General features: G+C 39.3%; 1 protein-coding gene across 1 annotated transcript in view; it reads left to right on the plus strand.

The window, feature by feature from the left end:
* The window catches only part of lrp2a (low density lipoprotein receptor-related protein 2a), a 72,046-nt gene that overhangs the window by 14,590 nt on the left and 40,850 nt on the right, over positions 1-16,606 (plus strand). Inside the window, exons 11-31 of the mRNA XM_053627276.1 lie at positions 1,283-1,452; positions 2,852-3,075; positions 4,061-4,267; positions 5,555-5,757; positions 5,979-6,119; positions 6,395-6,598; positions 8,254-8,446; positions 9,106-9,231; positions 9,545-9,675; positions 10,436-10,573; positions 10,834-11,115; positions 11,244-11,483; positions 11,585-11,704; positions 11,871-11,987; positions 12,086-12,466; positions 13,638-13,886; positions 14,456-14,667; positions 14,817-15,001; positions 15,228-15,456; positions 15,550-15,727; positions 15,874-16,002. Of these exons, the coding sequence (XP_053483251.1) occupies positions 1,283-1,452; positions 2,852-3,075; positions 4,061-4,267; positions 5,555-5,757; positions 5,979-6,119; positions 6,395-6,598; positions 8,254-8,446; positions 9,106-9,231; positions 9,545-9,675; positions 10,436-10,573; positions 10,834-11,115; positions 11,244-11,483; positions 11,585-11,704; positions 11,871-11,987; positions 12,086-12,466; positions 13,638-13,886; positions 14,456-14,667; positions 14,817-15,001; positions 15,228-15,456; positions 15,550-15,727; positions 15,874-16,002 (4,059 nt within the window). The remainder of the gene's footprint in view (positions 1-1,282; positions 1,453-2,851; positions 3,076-4,060; positions 4,268-5,554; positions 5,758-5,978; positions 6,120-6,394; positions 6,599-8,253; positions 8,447-9,105; positions 9,232-9,544; positions 9,676-10,435; positions 10,574-10,833; positions 11,116-11,243; positions 11,484-11,584; positions 11,705-11,870; positions 11,988-12,085; positions 12,467-13,637; positions 13,887-14,455; positions 14,668-14,816; positions 15,002-15,227; positions 15,457-15,549; positions 15,728-15,873; positions 16,003-16,606) is intronic.

Here is a 16,606-nt window from a genome sequence, read left to right on the forward strand (position 1 = left end):
TGAATGCCAGCTGACCAGGAGCCAATCCTTCTTAATCCACGTCTGTCATAAGAAAGTTTCATTCTAATTATGTATTTAGAGATATATTTAGAGGCATATACTTGAAATTTAAGTAATTCTAACATTACGTCAGATTATGTGTTTACCGCCATAGCTATGTTTTTTATTCCTGTGCTCCTGTGGCATATGCTGCCAGTTTAGAAAGTGAAAAGTCTATACCAAATAATAGAAGCAAGTAAACAACACAACCCTGGCAAGTGGCAAGAGCTCAGACCTTATTGAATCCTGGCTGTGTTGGCATCATGACCAGTCATGTCTAATGCATCTGTTCACCCAGACGGAGTCAGCCTCACTGCTGTTTGAAGTCACGCTTATTTATCTTTCTGTCTGGCAATTAACTGAATGATTTATTAATTGTTTTATACTTTACAGTGCTTCTGTCTGGCCATAATTGTATCAAATGTCTACTTCCTACCAATCTCACCTATTTTCATGTCAGGCACACAAAAAATTGGACTCTACTAAAAGCCAATAAATTTCAGATTAATGATATTTCCTGTTAGTCTCAGCTTCAGATTCTCTGCCCACAGAGCCACAGAATATTGACATTTTTTGTACAAGTTTCAGGGAGCAAGCTTCAGGTTCTTTGGGGTTTCACTTTGACTGGCTGATTGTATACACGTATGCTGGATTCCAGTTAGAAAACAAACTATTGAACATTATTGTTTTGGAGTCAGATTTAGCGTTCTGACTTTATAAGGTATTTAAATAAATGAGGCACTCTTACATGTTTGTTGACAAACTACAGATAACGTCTGTGGTTGTTCATCTGCAATGTCAGTCCATTGGCCTTTTTTTGTGTAAATGAAGGTATTTCTTATCCACATTTTGAGACAAACAGTAATAGCTTGTGAGAGCGGAAATACACTGTTTGATATTAATAAGCTAGGCTTGTTCTGTATTTCAACTCCACGTAAACCTATTTATGGTTATACTGGAATTTTTAAATTTCCTTTACTACATATGTTCTTAGTGCTCCACTGAGCCTGCATCTAAAAACAATATTAAAATCTCCTGTTTAGCTACAACATCAATTTTGTCAATTCTTTATTGTATTTTATCATGGCTTTGGGCAAAATCCTGTCCCATTACTCAGGCCATTATTGATTTACCCCTTTTAAAAAAAAGAAATATTTTCTTTATCCTTCCTGTGTAAAAAAAAAAGAAAGAAAAAGAAAACAGAAACAATGAGATAACATGTTTTCAAATTGCATCCGAACAGCTGGAGTGGCATCTTTACTCTTTTCTAATGGACGAGACTTGCTGATTGGAGATATCCATGGTCACAGCTCTCGTGTCCTGGTTCACTCTGAGAACAGAGGAGTCGCTGTGGGAGTGGATTTTCATTACCAGCTACAAAGGGTCTTCTGGACTGACACCATCCAAAACAAGGTAAGTAATGCCATCATCAAATAAGCTTTTAGTATCTAAAATGTGCTTTAAAACTTTTTAATTTCCTGCGGTAGAACCTTTCACACCGCAGGCCGTGTTGCTCATGGTGCTGTCGTCTTTAACAAAGACAGCGTTGTTGGCAGCTATGCATCTCACTGTATGTCTCACAAAAATCCATTTAAAGTTCTGGCATCTGACAGGCTTTCTCAGTTTGCACATTTTAATCAGTGGTATTTAATAGATACCTGAGGTGCTAACCTTTACAGGCTAAGTGCTATTGCTGTTACATTTGTTGATGACAACAAAGCTTTTCATTATTTTTGTTCTCCCGTGTATATGCACTTATGTTCCAATATTCTTGTCCCTTCAGACATACATATTTGCTCTCTCTCCCTCTCTCTCTCTCTCTCTCTCACACACACACACACACACCCTACTGAGGCTATTGGAACAAGGCAGTTTTACAAAACGTACCCCATGTAAACCCCTCTTCAGGATCAGCATGCTTGATGTTTGTCCATGCGCTCAACTTGTGACAGAAGTTGGCCACTTGACAACGATTCTTTGACTGATTCCTGTAGATACTACTAATACTGTAATGATGGCAGAGCTGCTTGGCTCCAGCCAGAGTGGCTGGATCTGATCTTCAGCATAGTCCACCTTTTCCTAATCTCCACACGGTTTCTGATATGCTCTAAACCGCATATTTCTGCTCAATTTTATGTAACCTAAGAGCAGAGCTAGTGGCTGTGCAGTATTTGTTTGCATCCAGCCTGTTTTATGCATTCCTTGGCTGACTCAGAGGGCTTTGTTTGAGCTCTTGGCCGCGCTCAGGTTTTAACCCCAGCCATAGAACTGAAAAGCGAGGGCATACCAGTAGGTGGGGATCTGTGATTAGTACCCCCAACCCCACAGAATTGTTGTGGGCTCCAGGCAGGGGGTCTGTGCACAAGCCAAAACAGCGACTTCTTCCACAGCTTATGTTTCCGGTAAACGGGTCAGCCGAGAATCCTACTCTCTAGGACGGGTTTGGTTTCCACTGCAAAGAGCAGTGGTGCCTTGGCTTCTGTTACAATGCCAAGTGGTCCACCCTGAGAAACCAGTGCCATCTTGAAATCAGTAGGGCAGTGGTTTCACAGTACGGTTCCTGTGGCTCCACTTAAATGCTACTGAACAGATAAGCTAGCTGGATGATGCATGTGTAATCAGAAACCAGGCCGTATTATAAATGATTATTAAATGAGAGGATATGCCATATATTTTAACATAGTCATGGTTTGAAATTATATACAGTATATTTTTTCTTATCTTGTCATTCACTTATATAGTTATTCTATATATTAGAAACCCAAGCACCACTACTTGATTTATTTTCTTTAATCATTCTGTTTTGGGATAGGTGTTTTCAGTGGACATGGATGGGTCACATTTGCAGGTGATCCTAAATGTATCAGTTGACTATCCTGAAAACCTGGCTGTGGACTGGGTGAACAATAAACTTTATGTGGTGGAAGCCAGCGTTAACAGAATTGACATGGTGGACTTAGACGGGAATAATCGCGTCACACTCATTGCAGAGAACCTAGGAAATCCAAGAGGACTGGCACTAGACCCAACTGTTGGGTGAGTATTTAAATAAACTAAATTTCACTAATATGAAGGTTCATATTATAGCTAATATTAGAGCTAACCTTACAATTTCTGAGATGTTTTTTTTTCCTCACTTCTATTAAAAAACATTCATATTCTTCAGGTTAGTTCATTTTAGCCAGCTAGCTAAACTGGCCTAACGTGATAGGATTTCTTCAGAGATTATTTTAATTAATTCATAAATGTTTATAATCTTTACTGCTAAGGCTAGCTACATAATTCACACCGGCTAAATCTATTTAGACAGACCAATAGTGACATACTAAGTGTTGTTTTCAGCTAGCATTGAAATACATTGCCATCCACTGAACTATCCACTGAACTAAAATAAAAATGTGATGAAGGAAAAGAACAGATGCCGCAGCGCTTTTTTTTTTTTGCAATAAGCTTCTTCTTTTTTGAGGGGCGTGGGTATAGCTTCTACAAAATTCAAACCTTAGTCTTTGTAAATGAAACCACAAAACTGACCTCGAATCAGCTTATAAGGGCATTCATCACTGAAACTATTATCTTCTTTCTTAAGCAGGATGAAGTAATTAAAGCAGGATAGCTATTTAATATATATAATACAGTAAAGGATTAGCTGGAAGTAATAAGAAAAGAGATTCACTGGAACTTAATATGGAATCAAGGCAGGACAAATCAAGCTAAATTAGTGACAGATGTTTCTTTATGAATAAAGTGCTAAGTGATTTTATTTAAAATGTAAGGTATTATGTACGGACTCTTTGAAAAGTAAAATAATGAGTATGGCTAGTTGTAGTTCAATTCTATCCCATAATGAGATTTTTTTTCCCCCAGATCTAAATCCAATGCCATGGCTCATGTTCAGGGTTTTTTTAAGCTGTAATGCAAATATTGTATATGTTTTAGATTTTTATTTCCTCTTCTAACTGTCTTATATCCTGGACTGAAGGAAAGGATAATCCTAAATGATGTTCCTTATATTATGCTTTAGATATCTTTTCTTCTCTGACTGGGACACATTGAATGGCGAACCTGGTCTGGAGAGAGCCTACATGGATGGCACCAACCGCTACGGTATCATTAGGTCCAAACTAGGCTGGCCTGCTGGAATCACGCTGGATATCGATGCCAAGAGGGTGTACTGGGTGGACAGTCGCTATGACTACATAGAAACTACCACTTATGATGGACTTCACAGGTATGCAAAAAAAAGGTTATCTTGTGTAGCCTTATCTCACATGTAGTTGTTGGAATGAATACCAATATGTAGTGATGAAGATCTCTTCAATCTTAGACAAGAATATACCCTTATGAAAATTCACAAAAATGTACTATGGTTTTGCTAAATTACACTATGTTTTTCTATGGTACATTATGATAACTAGTTTCAGCCTCTGAAACATGATGCTACCATAATTTTGTTATTTCATAACACCATAGACCATAATATTGCCATGGTTTTGCTGTTATGTTATAGGGTTTTTGTGTTTACTGCATATTTAACTATTCAATTAAAAAATCTTGTATGGTAGCACTACTTGTATTGTTCTGTGCTTGATATATCGCTTTGCTTGTATTTCCTTATTTGTAAGTCACTTTGGATAAAAGCGTCTGCTAAATGAATAAATGTAAATATAATACTGCCAGAGCTAACTATAGAATTTGTTGGTAACTGTTCTTGTTATACTTACATCACCATTGTTTCATTCCTTGATTTCAAAGGTTGGATAAGGAACTAGCATGACTGAATTGTGTCCACAGATACCTTTTAATGCTTACCAAGACTCTGAACAGACTCTGACTCTGTCCAATTCATATTTGAACATTCCTTTTACCAAGCCATGTCATCACTTCAGTAGCCTGAGAGCAGAAATGAAATGAAATTTTATGAAACAACATATCTGCTACAGAAGCAGCAATGATTCACGTTTTAAAAAAATTAGAGTCACTGAAAGTACTTTTTGTTCTGTGATGATACAGTATTTTTCTTATGATCTGTTCAGTCCACTGAAATACTTAGCTTGGTCCGCATCTAGACTGCTGTTGATGTGCTATGCTTTACAGCACAGTGGGGTCTAAAGGTCTGAAAGTAGTGAAAATGCATGCTTATCTAATTTAATAGAACAATTTTCATTACAAATTATATTGTTGACAACAACTGGAGTGAAAAGTAAAATCTTTCTGAACACATGCTTCAATAGAAGAGATTAGGCTCCAGGCTCCCCGTGACCCTGTGTAGGATAAGCGGTACAGAAAATGGACAACCTTCTGTTTATTTCCAATTTTAAATAAATAGAAAAATCCCAGATTTTCAGTATGCTCTTAGACTTTTGGATCCCACTGTATGTTAACTGGTATGTTAGTATTTGTAAAGCTATAAGGGACATAATATAGTATCCATCGTTTGCCAACCATGATTGTCTTTAATACTTAACACACAGTTAATGGAGTAGAAAAAGTTATGTATTATGTAATTGCTTTGTAGGAAAACGGTGGTGCATGGAGGCTCATTGATCCCTCACCCCTTTGGCATAAGTCTGTTTGAACACTCTGTGTACTACACTGATTGGACCAAGATGGCCATCATGAAAGCCAACAAATTCATTGAAAACAACCCACAAGTGCTCTACTCAACCGCTCATATGCCATATGGTGTGGCTGTGTTACATCCCTTCAGGCAGCCCTATAGTAAGACAATTATTATTGTCTCACAGGTACAATATTAAGTTGCTACAGTTAGTTATTGTTGTTATTTTATTGATTGTATCCACAAGCTGTGCTGGTTTAGGACATACAGTGGTAGGATTTATACACACAGATATCTTTAAAATCAACTTTAGATTCGACAATTATGCTTGAGAAATTCTTTGTCTTATATGTGTAATGTTTGGTGTGTATGTTGCTGACAGTAAGTAACCCATGCGGGACGAACCGAGGGGGCTGTGAGCAGATCTGTGTGCTGAGTCACAGGACAGATAACGATGGTCTGGGATATCGCTGCCGTTGCCGCATGGGCTACGACCTGCACCCTGACAGCAAGAGATGTGTGGGTAAGAGAGAGTGAGGAATGGCTTACTGCCTTCCCCTGTGCTCCTGTTCTTTAATTGTTTACTTTGAGAATGCATTATATGTTTTCTTCATATACAAAATACCATTGTGATATGGTATTTCCAGTGACTGGAAAAAAAATCATAAGGGTGTTGGTATTGAATGGTTAGATTAGTGCTTTGAGAGAACTGATGTCAATTTCAGATGAAGCCTGACACTATTTTCATTCTAGTACCTTTTAGATCTAAAACACATTGCTCTGTGCTTTATGTTGCAGCTGTGAGGAAGTTCCTGCTCTTCTCCAGTCAGCTGGCAGTGAGAGGGATCCCGTTTAACCTCTCGTCTCAGGAGGACATCATCCTTCCTGTCACTGGCACACCATCGTTCTTCGTCGGAGTGGACTTCAGTGCAGAGGACAATTCCATCTTTTTCTCTGACACTGCCAAGGACATTATTTTCAAGCAAAAAGTTGACGGGACTGGTAAGACAGCTGAGTGTTGTTTCAAAATAGATGTGACCAACAACATTTTGCCTATAAAAATTGTTGTTGAATATATACACACACACACATTTTAATGTGCCCATAATTTGATTCATTGTAATAAAATTTTGTTCTGGTTGTGAATCAAATTTTGATAGCAAGCAGTTTAACAGCATCAGTGTAAGTCTTCTTTGAGAGAATCATGGTTACAGTTCACAGGGTCACAGAACAAGCAGACATGATTAATACAGGCAAATCTGAACTCAGGTGTCACTGTGGAACACAGTGAAGACCTGCAGTCATTTTACATGCAAGACTTTACAATAAACAAACAAAGGGGAATATACACACTAAAGCATACGAATGCGTGTACATTATTTGGTAAGATAATGTGATTAAAAAGATAATGTGTTCTAAACAGATACAAATACAGATACTAATAGGAGGTGCACAATATTTTGGAATGCTTGAGTGGTGCATCGGGACTGGGATCCCGTGGGATGCAACAAGAACGCTGCGCAAGCGGGAAGTTTTTACATTCATGCAGGTGTGGGGGAATATCAGATAAGAAGCTCATGGGACAAACAGTGTACACCATGTGCGATGCATTTACAGTGTTTATTTATGACATGCTGATAGTGCTGACATTTCTGCCTCTGTTTTTCCCCATATATAATTAAAAACAGATAAGCAGATATGTAATCAGATACAGATAGTGGCATTGCATTACAAGATAGTTACAAGATACATAGTATGGGGTGGGGGTGGGGGGTCTCCTCAACCACCACTAGTGTGTAGCATCCACCTGGATGACGACGGCAGCCATAGTGCGCCAGAACGCCCACCACACACCAGCTATTAGTGGAGAGGAGAGAGTGATTTAGCCAATTCAGAAATGGGGATTATTAGGGGGCCATGATAGAGATGGGCCAATGGGGGAATTTCATCATGACACCGGGGTATACCCTACTTTTTTACGAGAAGTGTCCTGGAATTTTTAATTACCACAGACAGACAGGACCCCGGTTTAACGTCTCATCCGGATGAGACGTTAAATCTAACATACAACCCTATGCGCTAAGTAATGAGACCAAATAAGACGTAGGCTAGAACAGTGCAGATGTCAAGCAGGAGCTGGAAAAACAGGAAATATATAGCATACAAAACACAAGATACCCCTCCCTTGGTTAATTGGCCTTTCTCATTTCTTTCTTTGCTTGCCACTGCTTCCATTACTTCATGTTGTAGCTACGCCAAATGTATTTGTAAAATTAGTAATCTTTGCTCGCTAAGGTACCACTGTAAAGCAATGAATCGTGAATTAGCTATATTGGCTGTCACTGAGCCTTTGTCTATACACAAAAAAGTGTGATTACTCACTCAATAAAGAATATTATAAACATTATTGGACATGCATATCACATGCTACCAGGGTTTTATTTGTGCCCATTTTTAATTTAAGCATTCTTATTTATTTTGTATCTGTTATTCGTATCATCTGTTTAGGATTTAGATGAGGTGAGGAATTTATACCTCAGGCCATCTAATTATAGCATCTGCTTTATTAACATTGAATGTATATTTATCAAGTTGTTGAATTTCATATGTTTAATATGTCGCTATTGTGTACTTTGTCTCCTTTTTTATCCCAACAGAGAGGCAGGTGCTTGCAGCCAATCGGGTAGAGGGTGTAGAGGATCTGGCTTATGACTGGATATCAAAGAACCTGTACTGGACAGACCCACGCTATCGGAGTATATCAGTTATGAAAGTAGCAGACAAATCCAGGAGAGCCATCATCCACAACCTGAACAACCCCAGGTCTATAGTGGTGCATCCAATAGTTGGGTGAGTTACAATAAGTTTAGCTAACAGGTGGTACTGAATATCTGCATGGCTATATCGTTTAATGGAAAAAAAGAACTTTAGTCATTATGTTTTTAATGTTATTACAATTTTAATATTGATGTAAACATGTACCCTCAGAAATGTCCTTGATTAAAAACAGGATTGTAAGCTTGGGTGAGAAATCACAGGCAGGTTTGTAACGTCAAGTGAAAACACGAGTCATTGAGCAGGACCAAGCCTGGAACAAGGCTCAAGGGGCCTCACTTTCACCTCAGGTCTCTGTTTCCTTAAGACCATAAAAAGCATTAGCAAGCTGGCCACTTTTATCCACTCACACCTACCATAATGCAGGAGTTGCTCACCCATTCACACACTGTTCCTACTTTGAACCCAGAGCAGATAAAGGGAGTCTTTATGCACTGCTAGTGGGACATTTCCAATAGCTTCAAAGTCATAAGTCCTCTGGGCCCAGGAGACTAGATTAGTGCTGCATGAAGGCTGGTATTGTGGTGCCTTTTAAGAACTTGGCTCAAGAGAGATGACCCTACAGAGTTCTTGAATAAACTTTCAATACCTTTTAGGCTTATATATAAAAATGTAGGTGAAAGTTTCCTTTACAGGCAGATTTAAGCCTGTGTGTATGTATGTGGTTTTTGCAGCTTTATTTTCTGGACCGACTGGTACCGTCCAGCGAAAATTATGCGGTCCTGGTGTGATGGGTCTCACGCCCAGCCAATTGTTAACACCACACTGGGCTGGCCTAATGGCCTTGCCATCGACTGGAGGTAAGCCAAACATCCTAATACCTAGCGACTTGAGAAATAAAGCATTACAGTGTGCCAGGCATGGCAGTAAGACCTCAAACCTGACCAAAAAGCTCTATTTCTGTTTTATACATAACTATCAGTCTTCACTGTTATTCCAAGCCTTAAATGTTTACTACAGTATGTTGCAGGTTGGACTTTTAATGTTAACTCAACTAAAAGCTAGCTAATCTCCCCAGAAACATGAGCTGCCCTAATCCTACTTATCTGAACTTTATTTGAAAGCTGTCTCTCAATCTGTTCCTATTCTCCCTGTTCTATTTTTACTTCCTAGTTCCATGCGTTTGTATTGGGTTGATGCTTTCTTTGATAAGATTGAACACAGTACTTTTGATGGGCAGAACAGATTGTCACTGGATCGGATTACACAGATATCTCATCCATTTGGACTTACTATTTATGGAGGTGGGTCATCACATTTATAATCATAATACTAAAATATGTTATAGCTAAACATATTTTCTATTGTTATACTTTGCTTTTTTTTATTAACCCTCCAGGGCTTACAAGGAGCCTGGCATCTCTCATTTTTAAAACTTGTCAGTTTATCTTCAAAAGCAATTGTTTTCTAGGGTTTTAGTGGAAAGTCTTGAGACCTGAATGTCTTCCTATGACTAGTGTTAGCTGCCACATCACAATAGCTGTGGAATCCAAACACATTTTTTATTGGGCCACTGTATGCATTAGTCAGCAACTCTTAAAAACCACTTTAATTTGTATTTGTGTAAATCCACTAGCCAGTGAGATTGAATTATACATTGAAAATAAGTGTTATGCATCAGTAAAGCTACACTTTCAAACGGAATTGGACTAACTGAATCGGCCTGGTTTCAAACTGAAAAGTAGAGAATTGGCATAAAGCAACAGTCTTGTTAAAAATACTGTAAGGTAAAATATAAAATAATGAAATATAAAAAACACCTTGGTTTAGGATTAACAGGATTAATAGGATTAACATACTTGTAGAAATAGTAAACAAAAAAGTTTGTGTTATTAAACAATATTCTATTATTATTTATAAATATAACCTACTGTAAGTATTTTTTATATTATATAAATATCTATTATTATATTTATTATATTTACTAATTTGTATCACTCAACTAATTTGCATCATGACTAAGGATATCTATCCAAATAATATCCAGTATATGTATATGTATAGGCTATGCATACTTCACGGACTGGCGTCTCGGAGGAGTAGTCCGTGTTCGGAAAACAGACGGTGGAGAGATGACGGTTATCCGGCGAGGAATCAGTCACATTATGCATGTCAAATCTTTCAATGCTGACTTGCAGACGGGTGAGGGACCTGTCATCCATTTCCTCTATCAACTCCATATCTTTCTCTCTCTCTTGTTCTTTTTCCCCCCTGTTCAATCCTGAAGGGTTTGGGGGATAGGGTAGTGCAGTATATCCATGCCTTACTAGAAAAGTAAGGCATTTTCTTCAAATTATGCTTCTGACATTTCTCATCATCTAATCTGATATGGACATATTACCATTTACACCTATGGTACTGAAACATTGTGTTCTGCATTTCCACTGTGTTTACTTAATTAGGTTCCAACTTCTGCAACAGGCCAACAAATCCTAATGGAGACTGCAGTCACTTCTGTTTTCCTGCACCGTACTCCCAGCGTGTGTGTGGCTGCCCTTACGGCATGAAGCTTGCACCCAATCAGCAGACCTGCTTGGATGATCCAACCAACGAGCCACCCACACTGCAGTGTGGCTCCAACTCTTTCTCCTGCTCCAATGGGAAGTGTGTCCCTACCAGCTACCAGTGTGATGGTGTAGACGACTGCTATGACAACAGTGACGAGACCAACTGTGGAACTAACAGTAATATATTTATTCCATTTTATAGACATTTACAAGCTGAGCAGTGAAACCACTCCTTTGAATATGAGACAAGATGTTTAATATTTTTTGTCTTGTTTCTGGATTAACAAAAAAAATCTACTCTTTAGACAATACCTGCTCCTCCTCTGCCTTCACCTGTGCCAACCAGCACTGTGTGCCCAGGAGCTGGCGCTGCGATGGGCACAATGACTGTTTTGATGGTAGTGATGAACGAGACTGTCCTACCCAGACCCCAGGCACATGCCAAGCTGACCAGTTCAGCTGTGCCAACCACCGGTGCATCCCGCACACTTGGCTCTGTGACACAGATAATGACTGTGGTGATGGCTCTGATGAAACCAACTGTGGTAAGAAAGTTCAGAGTGTTTCATGTTTGTTTTGTTCATGTTTATCCTGCAACATTTCATATTTCTTCCTGTTCACGATCATGTTGCTTTCTGATTGGTAGATGCTATAGGCACATGCCACCCAGGTCAATTCCAGTGTCCTGATCACCGCTGTATTGATCCAGCCTATGTGTGTGATGGAGACAGAGACTGTGTGGATGGGGCAGATGAGCAGGGCTGTGGTAAGATTGATTCTGCTATACATAATATTGTAAATTCTGGCTTTCCCTTGTCTTAAAAGGAAAGTCTAACTTTAGTCAAGCAAAGTACAACTCATTCTCTGTACTATGACCTGAATTATACCCCTGAATTATTTAATCTCTTACTTTGCTATATTTACTGCTGCAGTTTACAACTGTACTGGCTATGAGTTCAAGTGCGCCAATGGGCAGCAGTGTGTAAACTCCTACTACCGCTGTGATGGGGTTTTTGATTGCAATGATCGCTCTGATGAATCTGGCTGCCGTAAGTTTAACATGCTCATAGCAGTAAGGTTATCAAAAAAAGACATAGCCTTTACGTTCAGGTGAACAAGATTCCTATTCCAATCTTTGACTGTGTAGCCACCAGACCACCGGGCATGTGCCACCACGAGAGTGAGTTCCAGTGCCAGTCGGACGGCACCTGTTTGCCCTCTGCATGGGAGTGTGATGGTCATGCAGACTGTGAGGATGGCTCAGATGAGCACCACGGGTGTCCCCCGCGTACATGCCCTACCTCACTCTTCCGCTGCGACAATGGCAACTGTGTGTTTCGTAGCTGGCTGTGTGATGGGGACAATGACTGTCGTGATGGTAGTGATGAGCGTGATTGCCCTACTCCGCCATTCCGCTGCCCCAGCTGGCAGTGGCAGTGCCCCGGCCACACAGTGTGTATCAATACCAGCAAAGTGTGTGATAATACACCTGACTGCCCAAACGGAGCTGACGAGTCCCCACTCTGCAGTAAGTCATTACTTTTTTGCTTTCTGACCTCAGAGAAGGAATGCTTTAAGATATTCAATAGAGACCAGCTTAGCCAATATAGCGTGATTAGTAACAGATATTATACAGCTTTTTCCAAAATGCTGTTTATCTGTTTAACAGTTTATCCTGGTCTACTCACCATACCAAACATTATTAACTCTTTAAACTCTCAGGACCTGTTGAGGGGGACCATTCTGGACCCACTGTGGTTTTACTGTAGTTATTGAATCATTTATAGTAGTAATTAAATAATAAGCTTTAAGATGGATATCTAAGTATGACGCTACAGTCATTGTTATTATGTTACACAAATGCCTTTGGCTGCAGTTAATGCACTCTAACAGCCTATATTATGCAGTTTACTTATGTAGTGGACTGCAAATAATGTATTTTTGAATGTTGAAATCTATGATGGTCTTAAAATCTATGATGTATTATGGGTTTATGTCTCTTTGGTGAAATACATTTTTAAAAAGATAAATAAGTTTTTTAAAATAATTCAAATTAATTGGGATTTTTGTGGAATTAAATTAATTGGGAATTTGGGATAATTGTGGTTAAAATCTGCTCTTTTTATATGTTATATAATATGGTTTTAAAATAAGGCTTTTATATGAAAAATCATATGTGTCAAATCATGCATGTGTAGCTCTGATCTGGTAATTTAAAGTGATCAGTGATATCCCTTTTCCATGTTCCCCTCACTGCTTTCAGATGAGCATTTACCAGGTAGGCCAAATCGTTAATCATCCACAATCCCCTGCATGCAACTCTGATTTACCCCAGTGTCTGTTTCACCATGCTTACTAATTTTCTGATTATAGACTAATTATAGCATGTAATTGAACCTGGAATTCTATGCAGTAAAAATGTTTAGTGCAGTGTGTAGCATTAATTCTGATTATAGACTAATTATAGCGTGTAATTGAACCTGGAATTCTATGCAGTAAAAATGTTTAGTGCAGTGTGTAGCATTAATTCTAATAGTGTCTAATACTGTCTTATAACACTTTATATGGGTGTATTAAAATGCATGTGAAATATACTCTATGTCAGGCTATAAATAATATTGAAAATGTTGAAAAAGACAATCAGTAGACAATCAGAATTTCTTAATAATTTTTTTGTTGTTGTTACACTCTTTCTGTAGACCAAGAGAGTTGCTCAGACAACAATGCAGGCTGTACTCACGGCTGTATCCAGGGTCCATTTGGCGCACAATGTACATGTCCAGTGGGCTATCAGTTAAGCAACGACTCAAAGACATGTGAGGACATAGACGAGTGTGATCCCCCTGGCCTGTGTAGCCAGCATTGTTTTAACGAGCGAGGCTCTTTCCGCTGTCACTGCCAAGAGGGATACACACTTGAAGGGGACGGGCGCACCTGCAAGACCTCAGGTATGTATCTCTACAGGACAGAAAAAGAGACACATTTTATACTGTATACCTAAACTAGAGATGTAGAGGCAGCTGCACCTATTTGTGTTTCTATATTTCCTTGACATGAAATAACCCCTACGAAATGAAATTAACACACGCTTTAGGAGTTGGGATAATAGTAGGACTGAAATTGGTGGAATGGAGCCACGTGTGCGGTGGTCTGCTCCTGCCTCCTTCTCAGTGGCCTCTGATCGGATTACTGCAGATAAGAGAAATAACATATATGTCAGTCAAAAACGTTCAGATGGTGTAATTAGGTTTAAATCAGACAAAGGCTTGTTTATGAGCTGTGCTTCTGACACAGAACCATCCACCAGAGAGATAACCTGCTGAAGAATGCTGACATTTGATATACTTTTCTTTTTTCTAGACATTATTCTATCACAGAGCTCCTTTCTGTGCTACTCTTAAGCTGTCAAAGGGTTTATACCTTTTTAATCTAATCTTGGACTGATAGATGGAGCATGCTGAAAATGTGGATTTGCAATTTTTGGCATGACAGTGTTGTTCTTTTCCCTATCTGACAGGATCTCGGGAGGCCATTCTGCTGGTGGCCAGTCGCAATCAGATAATAACTGATGACATCATCTCACAGCCGAATGTGATACGGTCCCTTGTTCGTGATGGCCGGAACATTGTAGCGGTGGATTTTGACTCTGTGACAGACCGTGTGTATTGGTCTGATACTACCCAGGACAGGATATGGAGTGCACATAAGAATGGCAGTGATAGGACTGTGGTAATGACTCAATTCTTCTTCAGTAAAACTGAACAGGCTTCTATTGCAAAAACCACCAAAATATGACCATAAACAAATTCTCCGTATTTTTTGTAGGAGTTTATCTCACAAAACATTATATCACTGACAGTATATCTTCACACTTACAGATCTTTGACAGTGGTGTGACAGTCACTGAGAGTATTGCAGTTGACTGGGTGGGTAGAAACTTGTACTGGACAGACTACATCCTTGAGACCATAGAGGTGGCCAAACTGGATGGCTCCCATAGAGCAGTGCTGCTCAGTGAGAATGTCACTAATCCTAGAGGTCTTGTGCTGGACCCCAGGAATGCGTAAGTGCACTGATACACCTACCTAAGTAACCTACAGTCAGAACATGTAAGGAATAAAACACAACTGATGATGTTAGAGGTAAATAATCAACAATGTGGTGGTATAATTTCTACCACTGTTACCACCTGGATTATTTTCTGTAATATTTACAGCAATTAAAGAACAGCAACATTTAATTTATAAGTCTCAGTGAAACCTAATTCTTTGCGTTTCTGTGTGTTTCAGTTTTCACCTTATGTTCTGGACAGACTGGGGAAGAAACCCCCGAATTGAGAGAGCCAGCATGGACGGGAAGCATAGGACCACAATCATCACCAACAAGCTTTACTGGCCCAATGGCCTGACCATAGATTATCCCAATAATCTACTCTACTTTGCGGATGCCTACCTGGATTTCATTGACTACTGTGATTACAATGGAAACAACCGAAAACAAGTTCTAGCCAGTGATCTGGTGAGATATCATTTGGTGCCATTTGCTTCTGTGTAACTATTTTAGCCCTTAAAATATGTGAGTAAAACTTGTCTCTTGTCTCTCAATAACAAGGTACTACAACATCCACACGCTATTACCATTTTTGAGGATTTTGTGTATTGGACTGACAGATACATCAATCGTGTGATCCGGGCCAACAAGTGGCACGGAGAGAACCAGACAGTGATGCTATATAATGTGCCTCAGCCCATGGGTCTGGTGGCAATGCACCCAGTCAGACAGCCGGCAGGTACATTTCTAACATACTCCGCAATTTTTTAAAAACCTTTCTTCCCCCCACAGGATTCTGACAAATAGGTATGTGTTATTTGTATAATGACCTGTATAATTTCACAGGTAACTTGTTTCACCTGGTTGTGCTTCCTCTTTGCCTAGGTGATAATCCATGTGTGGCGAACGCCTGCACACATATCTGCCTTCTGTCTGCAGTTGGCCCCAGGTTTTACTCCTGTGCTTGTCCTTCAGGCTGGATGCTGGCTAATGACCAGTTCACCTGTACTAGAGGTATTTCACAGTAGTTCATAGGAAGCCACCTACCCATTAGTGCAACTAGCAACAAAATGCTTTTGTTGTATGCTGGTGTTTCAGAGCACCTCATATATAGGAATTAGATCTTACTTTACTAAGAATTACTGTCCTTCAGAAAATATGACAGGAAGAGTATTAGTATAATCCTCATTTTCCCAACAAACAACCATGTGTTGTTTTTGGTCTTCCTGGTAGTTTTCTTTTTATTCATTCTGTGAATACCATGGAGTTTCATTGTACATATACTGTATAAGGGAATTAATGGGAAGTAATGCATGTCCTTGTTGTAGTTTCTAAGCTTTGTGAGCATGTGTATCAGTGAGCTTACCCGTACTTGGGATCCAGCACGAGATCTCTGAACCTGGTGACATTCTCACTGACAATGTTTTTGTTATTTTTTATTTAAGAATTATTTATGCCTCTTTCACTTTGGCCTTTGGACTTCCAGGTAATCTCCTCCTCCCTTATGGAACAAAGTAGTAGTCATCAGTGACACTGGATATGTATTTCATGAGGCACAGATCTTGTCAACAGCATCCCATTTTCAACTTGCTCTGCCTCTCTGAGGGCAAATATTTGT

This window comes from Ictalurus furcatus, chromosome 6 (assembly GCF_023375685.1).
Source record: "Ictalurus furcatus strain D&B chromosome 6, Billie_1.0, whole genome shotgun sequence".
NCBI lineage: Eukaryota > Metazoa > Chordata > Actinopteri > Siluriformes > Ictaluridae > Ictalurus > Ictalurus furcatus.